This window comes from Mytilus edulis, chromosome 10, assembly GCF_963676685.1.
Source record: "Mytilus edulis chromosome 10, xbMytEdul2.2, whole genome shotgun sequence".
Lineage (NCBI taxonomy): Eukaryota > Metazoa > Mollusca > Bivalvia > Mytilida > Mytilidae > Mytilus > Mytilus edulis.
This window is the reverse complement of record NC_092353.1, coordinates 8,768,544-8,780,588: the sequence shown is the minus strand read 5'-3', so window position 1 is coordinate 8,780,588 and position 12,045 is coordinate 8,768,544. Positions and strand designations below refer to the sequence as shown.

Sequence of the window (12,045 nt, the reverse complement as noted above, 5' to 3'; positions counted from 1 at the left end):
AATAAAGTTAAATAAACAAATATACATTGTACATTTTAATCACTCACAGAGAATTAGTATCCATTCTCCCATATTATCTTTAGTTCACGTCATCCCAAACTAGAACAGAAGCATCAGATCAAGATAAAATGTAGCAGTTCAATAACCTCTCTAAAATATAAGAAGTCGTACTTTTGGTGTGTAACCAGCCAACTGCACTGGTATTTATTTTTTGTACTTCTAGTTCCTAGGAGAGGGAGGGTTTGCTATTAATGGCGATCTTACGCTTTTCAGTAGCAAATAGTCATAAAGTTTATTTAAATATTTTTTTTCTTCTAATTTTATATCAGTATATTTATATTTTAGACTTCACCAACCACAATGTGTTAACGACATTTATGTTTTTATTTAGCTGAATGCAACCTGATATTGCCAATGTGAAAATCTCATGAATCCATTTATGATTTGCAAATCAAAATCAAAATCAAACCGGAGGCATTCACATAAACAAAGATAGATGGGTCGCATCGAGAGGGTAAGCAACTACCGCTTTACATTTATCATAAGTCATGCTATGTTTAAAGATGATCAGAAATGTATCACTGACCTTAAATTTGGGACTATTTGTAGCCCTTTCATTAATGTTTGACGGTAGTTGTGGTCATCAACCATAAGTCTTAAAGTATATAAATAAGGTCCCTTTGTATCAAGTATGTGATACATGCTAGTTTCAATTTTCGTCCATTTTGTTTCAAAGTATGTCATTGTGTATGTTCTCGAGAAAAGTTGTGTGCTTTTTTTGATAATTCCGGTACATAGAATAGTACAGTTTTTCAAAGACCAGGCACATAACATTTCAATATGATTTACCAGCGGTCTTTAGTAACCTATTGTCACTAGGGGATATTTCTAGCACGTACATATGCACGATTCAATTATCCGTTAAGGGCTTGATTTGAATGGACTATAAATTGAGTAGTTATTTACCAGCATTTTACATAATTTACTGATTCATTCACGTTGCAATAAAGGCCATTATGATATCTGTCTACAATATTTCTACAACTGACTACTAATAAACCATATAGATATCATAAAAAAATAAAAACAAATATCATACTAAATATGATTCATATAACAGTTCTCTATCTTGTAAAATATTTTAGGTTTTTCCTGCTTTATTCATTTAGAATCCACAAATTGGTTTTAATGTTAAAGTCATATCAAACGAGCGACTGGTGAAAAATATGTTTATCCAATTCCTAAACAAATACATGTAAATTTATCATTAACTTAGTCTTCTGTGCACGATTTTATCATTTCGTACGCAAAAATATCGTTTAGTTGTGATTGTTTTTCACTGTCTGTTATGCTTTAACAAATATGTCAGCTTTTTAATTGCCGTGTTTTGAAGCCTGAGTTTACCGATTGTCACCTTATGGTAAACAATCAACAAAGTTATAAAAAACATATGCATCATTATTTTTAATTTGAGGTTTACTATAACTTTAATGTTTGGGGTTGTCTGGAAAAAAAATATTTATGTTTTGATGTAATAGAATTCACATTTGAAATAAATTTCAAATTTCAAATGCAGTTTTAAAAGGTCATATCCAAACGTAATAATTGAACTTAATTTGTACTTTAACGTCTACCTCGTATCATTTGAAAGTACTTCACGTGGAATCGAAATGTTTTGTGAATGAAGACAATATTTCATTTATTTTTTTAACATTTCTAATAGTTATGACACCAGTGGCATAAGCAACTTTCCTATGGTCCCTGCAAATGAAATATATAAATTAGATTTATAAGAATTATACTACACCCTCAATTTTGTTTCTGTTCTATGGCAGAGTACAATTTCAGTCTTTTGAATGTTTTCATGACGAATCATTACCTTGCTGAGATCACAAAGTGAACTAATCAAAACGCCTCCGTAAACAATGCCATACGTAATTTATCCCAACCTTGTTCATCATTTGTCCAATCTATTATTATCACATGTTGTAAAATGTTGTCTAATTCGTGTAAAATGGAAGACACATTTGCATCTTTAACAATAACAACAATTTTTTGCAAATAATTTGAACATTTTTCATATTTTACTCTTTCAATTTCATATTGACTCCAGGCTTTCTCGCTATATATGTCTGAAATAATGAAAATAGCATGTTTACTTCCCGCGACAGCATTTGCTATCGCATCTGCTTGCGAAATTCCAAGTGGGAAATCTCGATCTTCTAGGCAAACCGTCATATTCCATGAGTTTTCTATTCGCGGCAGGAGAACTTCACGAACCCATTGAATTCTGTCATCGGCATATGTCAAGTAGATGTCATATCTAAACTTTCTTTCCAACCTTTTTTCTACTGCCTTCCTAAAATTTTGGTATACCCAATATGTTATTTTCCATCGAAAGTTAAAGATAACTCCAATAATAATAGTCAATCCAAAAAAGGAAACGATGAGGCCAATTCCTAAACGTAACCAAGTTTTGCTATCACAGTTACCGAAATGGTCATGAAACCGGCTGTAAACCAACAATGTATTGGTTTCTGTTCCATTTGTCAAAGTACAATTGTATCGTTTTTTGTTCTGATCAAAACTAACTTTCGTTTTGAATAACCATTGAATGAAATCGGCTGTATCACAAGTACACTTAAAACTATTACCTTTTATAAGTAGAAGAAACTTTCTACTTTCACTTTTCGAATCAAGCCAGGTTCTGAATGTTTGTCCAATTGTCTGAATTCGATTATATCTGATATCCAATCTATTTAGGTGCGCTAAACTCATCACTGTCTTTGGAATTGTTGATAGTAAATTGTTTGCCATGTTCAGGTTCGATAGTCTTGTATTAAACGAAAAAGAATCATCATCCAGATATAACACATTGTTGTATGATATATCAAACTTTTCAACAGTCGGGAATAGTTTAAATACATTACCATTTCTTCTAATGGTTTCATCAATCATTGAATCCTTCATAACTGCAGTTTCGATATTTTGAAATATAGGCACTGATGATTTGTGGATAAAAAGCATTGAGCTGACACCAGTTAAGTCCAAGTATTTTATGTTGAATGGTGTGACGGAGTATATATTTGGAAAATATGAAACTTTCCAGTACGACAAATCCAGGTATCGCAAAGTAGCTGAGTTTTTTACAAAGAAATTTAGTCCGTACTCTTTATATGATGTCATATAATGCGATAGTCGGAAAAAGGTTAGATTTGCAGGCATCGAAACAGTTATGTTTATTTCTTCAGTCATTTCAGAATATCGAAGATTTGAATTTGAACTTTGGTATTGTTCAGCTACTTTCGTTTTAACTTTACACCCATTGCTATATATTTCGTTTCTATAGGAAACATTTCGAAGAGCCTCAATATTACAGTACGTCACATCATTGAAATTAATGGCATTGTACGATAAGTCAAAGTACTTCAAGTTTGTTGCTTTCATTGCAACAACTATGAGTTCCATTTCATGATTTTCTATTCCCAGTGAAAACCGATTGCCTGAAAATACAACATATTCCAAACATTGTGGATATTTAAAAGCAAGTAAAGAATTTTCCTCATATCCAACTATCTCACATTCTCCTAGAACTAATGTTTGAACGCAAATTTCTTTTAAATATTTCACCATATCACGAGTAATGAAGACTGGCTTAGCTGCAAAACCAATTACTTGTATAAAGCTTATCGATGTCATTTCCTTGCCAGTAAACGGATACAAAAGTTTCAATGCATCTTCGAATCGGATACGAACTTTGAACATATTTAGTTCCTTCAGTACAGGTAAAGGTCTTAAAAAGTTAGGTTCTACAAAGGATATCAACGAATAACACCTATAAAAATAAATTGAGATAATATTTCGTGGTAAGTTTATCAAAGTGTCGTTAAGCATTTGTTTTAAATAGCATTTTTCAAATCTAACAGTTTGAAGGTTAAGCATCAACTCAAAACCACTCGAGTTGAAAACAGGGTTTTCAGCCAGGTCCATGTATAGAGTTGTCAGGTTAGACATGTAACCGAAAAATGGATATTCTACTGTAGCTTTGGTTACCAATTTATCCATATTGTATCTAATGTCTAAATGGTTCAAATTAATCAAAGGTTTAAATACATGTTTGAAATCACGTGATGAAATATCAAGTTTGTTTTTCTCCATTGAAAGCCATCTTAGTTTGGAAAGACCGTTGAATGATTCTCTTTCAATGTTCTCTAAATTGTTATAATCAATTTTTAATACCGTCAAAAGCTCAAATCGTTGGAATGCATGGCTTCTAAGGAATGATATTTTATTATGACTTAGATCAAGCTCTGATATGTTCAGTGGCAAGTTTTTAGGTATGTCTTGTAGTCCAATCTTTGTGCAGTCTGCAATAGTGTTTCTTTCTTTCAATCGGCATGTCTTAGAAGATCCAGTATGGAAACACATCAAGAGCAAGCATAATCTCAGTTTAGCTAAATGCTTCATTGCGACAAATGATACATATACTGTGTGATTTATCGTTGTTAGAAACTTGGACTTTGGACGTTGCTTATCCTAGATCTGTCAAAGAAAAATAAAACGAATTTCAGAAGTTGAATTTTAAGAATTTGAATTTGACTGCTGGTTTTATATCAAATTGTTTAATAAGATAATTTTGATAATTCTCAATTGCTAAATGAAGCAATGTTAAAAGCTTAAAAGACAACACTTTTAGTTGTGGTTACAAAATATGTTATTATATAATATGATTAACATTTTATACAAATGCAAAGACGTATCGGTGACGTAAGAATGAAAAAAAAAATAGAAGCATAAATGACTCCGACATGTCAAAAATAATTCTAATGCAAAGAACAAAAACACTTTTTGTGAAAGCTCATATCCCTTTTACCTGTAACCATGGTAACAGTTGTGTAATGAAGTTCAGTTTAAGAACTTATTTTATGAACACTTTAAAAGTATTATTTCGACTATTAGAATAATGACTTATACTTTTAAAATAGAAAAATGTAGTATAAATGCTAAGGAGACAACTCCCCATCAGAGATCAAATTACATAGAAGTTTACTATTACGGGTCACCGCAAGGCCTTCAACAATGAGTAAATAATAAACCGTATAGTCAGCTATAAAAGGCTTCGAAATACATAAGGACAACAGTAGTATACTGCTGTTCGAGATTCATGAATCGATAGAGAAACGAAACAAACAAATGGGAGAAAATATAGGACAGAGAAATAAACGAATAATGGCTAACAAAAGGTATCTTAAAAACATTAATAAGCAAGACGCGCGCCACGCCCCACACAAGAGTAACCATCGACACCCAGATGTAAAACAATTCAAATAAGAAAACTAACGGACTGATTTATGTAAATAAAAACAATAATTGGAAAATAGACATGATACACAGCAACAAACGATAACCATTGAATAACAGGCGCCTTACTTAAAACATGCACATATCGAATGTGGCGGGGTTTATCTTAATAGATGAAGTTAAAAAGGAACCCAAATCTTGGATTTTTTGTCTATAAATTATGTTTGGGGGATAATAAAGTGTTATCTTTATCTGCCCGTAATAAATGGGAAACAGATTTAAATATGTAGATTGAATATTGGATTGCCATTTATCCCATGGCCTTCATTATAACCAGGAATTTGTTTTACAAAAATATCAATTGAAATGTAAATTAAAAGAAACTGAACTATGTACATTTTGTTCAGAAATAAGGGTAAATATTTTTCGTATTATTTTTTTAAAGCAATGTTGCACAAAATTTCTGGCTATCCATTATAGGTCTCTATTGGTCCTCATACTCTTCAACTTCGTACTTTATTTGGCCTTTTAAACTTGTTTTGGATTCAAGCGTCACTGAAGAGTCTTTTGTAAAAAGCGCGTAAATACAAAATGTAATCCTGGTATCTATCATTAGCTTATTTATATACTGGATTTAATGTGTGACATGCTCTTGCTTTTTAGTGCAAAACAAAGTCAATATAGGTGTTTTTAAAGATTTTGTCAATAGTAGATGTAAAAAACATATTACCCGCAAATTAGGTGGGATATCATATTTAAAATATTGGATTAATATAGAAAAATACTCTGTAGAACAACTGTATATAAAGCAAAAATGGATCAGACGTGGCATTTGTTAGAATAAGCATTTCAATTACATAAAAAAATCAATGATAATACTTATATCTTTATGACTCGGTCGATCTTACAAGTGTAACTTATTTTTTGGTAATTTGTGTCAAATACTGTAGTATGTTATTGCACATTTTCAATCATGAAAAAATATTTAAATACAAAACATTGTTAGTGGGAGCCAATAGTTATCAAAGGTACCAGGATTATAATTTAGTACGCCAGACGCGCGTTTCGTCTACTTAAGACTCATCAGTGACGATCATATCAAAATATTTATAAAGCCAAATAAGTACAAAGTTGAAGAGCATTGATGATTCAAAATTCCAAAAAATTGTGCCAAATACGGCTAAGGTAATCCATTCCTGGGATAAGAACATCCTTAGTTTTTCGACAAAAACAAGGTTTTGTAAACAGGACATTTATAAAAATGACCACATTATTGATATTCATGTCAACACCGAAGTGTTGACTACTTGGCTGGTGATACCATCGGGGACCAAACGTCCACAAGCAGTGGCATCGACCCAGTGGTGTAAAAATTATCGAAGGTACCAGGATTATAAATTATGCCCTTACCTAGAAAAGAGGTGTAAAAGAGGGACGAAAGATACCAAAGGGACAGTCAAACTCATAAATCTAAAACAAACTGACAACGCCATGGCTAAAAATGAAAAAGACAAACAGAAAAACAATAGTACACACGACACAACATAGAAAAACTAAAGAATAAACAACACCAACAACACCAAAAACTAGGGGTGATCTCAGGTGCTCCGGAAGGGTAAGCAGATCCTGCTCCACATGTGGCACCCGTCGTGTTGCTTATGTAATTACAAATCCGGTAAATAGTCTTATTCGGTAGGTCATATTCATGAAAGGGAAGGGGATTGTAGTTACGACGTAAGGAACATATCCGATATCATTTGTGAAACGGTTATTCCATAGCGGTTTAATAGCTTCCTTGTGAGCAGCAAACCTCTATCAAGAAAATCATGATAGGAAATGCAAGCACGGGAATATCATATCAATTGGGAGATATATACCCCGTATGCAGGTGCTGCTGGAATGTTGCTACTTAGAAATGGAAAGTACCCTATATGAACAATATATATGTGTTGCTTGAATTTTATTTTTGTCTATTAAATTTGTTGACTGTTGTTTATTTGTTATTGTCCTTTTTTGTTTCTGTTTTGGTTGCTGATTGTCTATTACCCCTTGACTTCTTTTCAATTTGTCATACATTTGATAATCTTTGCTTCAGGCATGTCAAGAGAAGCAAAATGACAATTATATGATTGTCGGAATGGATGTTGTATGTGTTCAACCATTGAAATGTATTTTTTTCAAAGGCAATACATGTATGCTTGGTACTGTAACTTAAGTGACGCATAAGTCAGTTATATGGACTTTTCAAATTGATAGTTAGCAGTGCCAATCGATTACTCTAATGGAGAGGAATGATAGCAAGAGGATAAGAAAGTCATAAGTGAAATAAAATAGACAACATAGTGGCTAAAACGAGAATACAAAAAAAAACTATTCAAAAACTCAAGTAAGAAAACTGAAAATTGACAAACAAAAAAATAAAACAAAACGGCGAATCAGGTGCGGCGGAAAGATAGGCAGATTATCTACATTAAGTTTTAATTGTGGAAACATTTATATACATGTATATATATTTTTTGTAAACTGGATGTCGGATATTAACGTCTATTTAAGATATAATGTCATACTTTTGGTATGTTTTATATCTGCTTGTAATCACAACTTTAGAATATCCGTCATAAAAAAATGTAGTTTTATTGCATTATACTCCGGTTAATTTATAACCAGTGGTTTGGTGTAGACATTGTAGATGAGATTTGTCTTGTCCATAAGTATTATATGTTGTTCAGGTCTCAGACTGGGTATATATACTGTGACATTCCCGGCTTAGAGTTTATATCCCCTGAGCCGAAGGCGAAGGAAATATAAGCCCCAAGCCGGGAATGTCACAGTATATACCCTTTCTGAGACCTGAATTACACATATATTAGGGATTACCCCTGACTTAATGTTATTTTCCAGTGCAGGTATTTGTTGACAACACGTATATATTGAAAAACCAAACCTGATATGTTCGGCATACGTGAAGGATTTTCTAATTTGCTGTGAACATAATTTTATAGTATATGTAACAATTTATAATAACACTTTTAAATTAAATTTTTAAGTATTAAAAGTGTAAATTGCGTGATTTTGTATCAAAAATGTATAATTGACTGAAGCACGTCATTATTTTCCCTCTGAGCCTCTGACTTTTAACTACGTCACAATAGTAACCGGTGTTATGATGACGTTTTTGAGGTTACAATTGGGAATAAAACCGTAGTATATACCCCGGCATTTTACTAAATATATACTGACATCTCTGTGTTGTTATCCAATCACAAACCTCGACACATTTGTAATCCGTAATATATATGTATAATGACTAATAAATTTGAAAAGGTTTAAAATTTGAGAATTTATAGAAGTATTCACCACGCGAAATGAAATAAAACAGGTCCTGATTCATAATATATTACTATTTTACGTTTAACTTTCGTATATATATCTATGAAAATATACATGTTTAGTTTAAAACTAATAATAATTTTGTAAAATTTTTAAATTACTCAATTCAATTGAAATGGCAGAGTCAATTAAACTTTGGTTGTCAAACATTCCATTTATAATCTTTATGGTAATACTTTAATTATCAGCATACTATAGCCGTGTCAAAAATATGATAATGAATTACAATAGCTTGCAGAAGAAATAAGGAATGATTAATTAAAGGCACTGACACTGTCGTCAATTCTAAATCAATAGATATCGTTATCACTGTAGCTTTGATTGAAGTATAGCTTTACATTACTTACAAAAACCCACACACATGGCAGAATAAATTAAACCTTTAGTTTAAACAGAATTAAAATGCCCATTATTCAAAAAGGGGTGATTCTGAAGTCTTAATTACACAGTGAGAACTATCCACATCTGTGTTGTTTGAATATGATCTTTGTGTTGTTCTTTTTGTAAAATATAAGAGGATAGTTATGTTAAAAACAATCCATATATATACGTCGAGGAACGCCTTTACAATTTTTATATAATTATATGGAATAAATTTATTTCAGAACGACAGGTCATTCTTTTGATGAATCATCCACGACGATTTTCCTTGATAAAAATGTAAACTATAATATATAAATATGGATGAGTGTAAAAAAAATAAAACTCTCCATCTAACTCACAATTTCTAAAAGTAAATCATTATAGGTCATAGTACGGTCGTAAACACGGAGCCTTGGCTCAAATCGAACATGTCATGTTGGGCAACCGATAACACAGTATGTTGTTTTCTCATTATTGAAGTCTGCATGTTTATGTATTATTGGTCACATCCACTTCATGTGTACTTTGGTGGATTCTTGTCTTTTCAGCAATTGTATCACATCTCCTAATTTTATATTTATAGCTTTGTTCAATCAGGTATCTCAAAATTTTGAAAAAAATTAAATCATACGTTTAGATTGATAGAGATTTGATGATGAATTTCGAACAATGCAACAGTACAGACAATAAAGAATATTTTATATCAAAAACGGCTTTCTTCGTGTAATATCGTTTTACAGAATAAAAAATTAACTCACGTGGCTTAAGGACTGAAGTCATCTGCCTTTAGTTCTACCTTATTTTCGAACAACTATAATTCTAACAGTTTTTTAACACAGTTTTGAATCAACTATACAAGGAAGTAATGATCGCTTAATGATTTTATCTTTGTATCTAATTGTGCAAAGCATTTTTATATTTAAGTTGTTTGACATATTTAATCTTTGGGGGCAATATTTGGACTGAAAAAATCGTGTCATTTTGATTATTCTCTAATTTAAGTTTGTTCAAGACAATAAGCATATTTTCTTTGTAATGTTTAAATATGTCCGACCTCTTGACAAAGAAGTAGCTATGGGCTATATTTAAACTGCTATAGTATCATGTTATAACACAAATATTTGGTTTCCGAATAAAATATTTCAGGTGAACTCCCGTTATATAACAGCACTCCTAGTGGAAGTTTAAATGGTAATTGTTCAGCTTTGATTGTGTTTTGTTATAATAAGATATCTTATACTTCCTGGATGAAACACTTTGTTTGGTTTTGTATAAATAGATACTGAAATGATATCATTTTTCGCCTTTCCTGTTTTTAATTTTGCCATTATTTAGAAATGAAAGACTTATCTTAACATCAACCATCTAGTGTTTATACTTATAGTTGGTGCAATTTTTTGGAAGACAGTATGAGACCATTTTTTTCAATTTAAGTTTTTCTTTAACCATACAGATAGACTTAGTTTTTTTTTATTTCGAAGTACAAATAAATATTTAAATTTTCTTTTATCTAATTTATTTAGATGGTATATTGTTTGCGAAAATCATTCCCTATTAATATATTGTTATATGGATAATATATTAACTTTATGTCCTTCTTAACGAAGATTTTTCAAGTATTTAGGAATTTTTGTACAATTACCATGACTACAGATTGATCAAGACATTAGAGTGTTTGAACGATTTCAATGTCATATATAAATTAGAGTTATTGATTCAGTTGAATGTCACTTTTAAATGAATGATAATATTTCTGAAGGTAAGACCTTGTTCACACTAGCATTTTTTTTTATCGATCTAATTTGAATCGATCTAAATAAAACCAGTTAGCGTTCACATTATCATTAATCATATCGATCTCTATCGGTCTAATATGAACCACTGCGTTCACACTACACTGTAAATATACCTGTACACCGAATGTTCAATACTTTAACGTCATATGTTAATGCTTACAGACGTGTTCAAAGTTTTAACGTTTGTGTTAAAAATATTAACATGTGTGTTCAGACACAGTGTACACAGGTGTTCAAATTCTGATCTAACAAAGAAGATAGTTGTTTGTCCGATTTTCTATCCTTCTTATTGGCAAATTTACAAAGAAATTGATTTTAAAATATGAATGTTTACGTAGGATGATGATCTTGTGAATTTTTGACTAATAATTTAGTAATTGTGAAATATTAAACTTTCAAGCTGGCATATATGTATAGTTTATGAACTTATTTTATTATTATTACTAGTTTTACTTAAAAGTGACATAATTATGCATATCAATGAGGCCTGTTTTGATACTATCGTAATAAAAATATGTCGATGTTTATCTTATTTCATGATCCGTTCAGTTTATTAACATTACATGTTCAATCAGTGTTCAAATCTCTCGAAATTTTGAACACCTCGCGTTAAAAAAAAATATACCAGGGTACCAAATACCGGAAACAGATATCGGCTGGTGATTTAGGCGGTTAAACGAAGAATGGATACAAATAAGGAAGAGAACTGGAGAAGGGACTTATATCCCACATGAACACGAAAGAAGTGAGTAACAAGTTATGATAATCTCTATAGGTAGTTCGATGGCTTCCTTGTTATTTTCTCATGTCAGATATATATTTGTCAAATATTCATAACTGCTATATCCAAATTTTCAATCTTCAACATAAAAGACGAATTAAAGAAAAGGCTTTCGATTGAACGTAAATACCTGTCAGCTTTGTTCTAATGATTTCCTAAACTGCCGAATAACCAGTCTGTGATTATCTGTCTGTTATAAAAAATAAATGATGATTTTTTACATCCACGTATATTAGCTAAACACTTGAGTGTTATGAACTCTAACATCAAGTGTTCAAAAATGAAACACAAAGGCATTAGAAAATGAACTACACACATGCAATTGATGAACACTAAGTGTTAAGAACTCTAACATCAAGCGTTCAAAAATGAAACACAAAGTCGTTAAAAACTGAACACCACATATTCAATTGA

General features: G+C 31.3%; 1 protein-coding gene across 1 annotated transcript; it reads right to left on the bottom strand.

Annotated features, from left to right (window-relative positions):
- Window positions 1–1,859: 1,859 nt before the first annotated feature.
- On the bottom strand, window positions 1,860–9,921 carry LOC139493311 (toll-like receptor 4). Its single transcript, XM_071281590.1, has 2 exons — window positions 9,813–9,921; window positions 1,860–4,542 (listed from the first exon to the last, which is right to left on the bottom strand). The coding sequence occupies exon 2, from the start codon at window positions 4,465–4,467 to the stop codon at window positions 1,906–1,908; it is 2,562 nt and encodes an 853-aa protein (XP_071137691.1). The 5' UTR covers window positions 4,468–4,542; window positions 9,813–9,921; the 3' UTR covers window positions 1,860–1,905.
- Between the last annotated feature and the right edge of the window lie 2,124 nt (window positions 9,922–12,045).

Coding starts and splice junctions, on each gene's coding strand:
- LOC139493311 (XM_071281590.1), bottom strand. CDS start 4,467: ATGAAGCATTTAGCTAAACTGAGATTATGCTTGCTCTTGATGTGTTTC.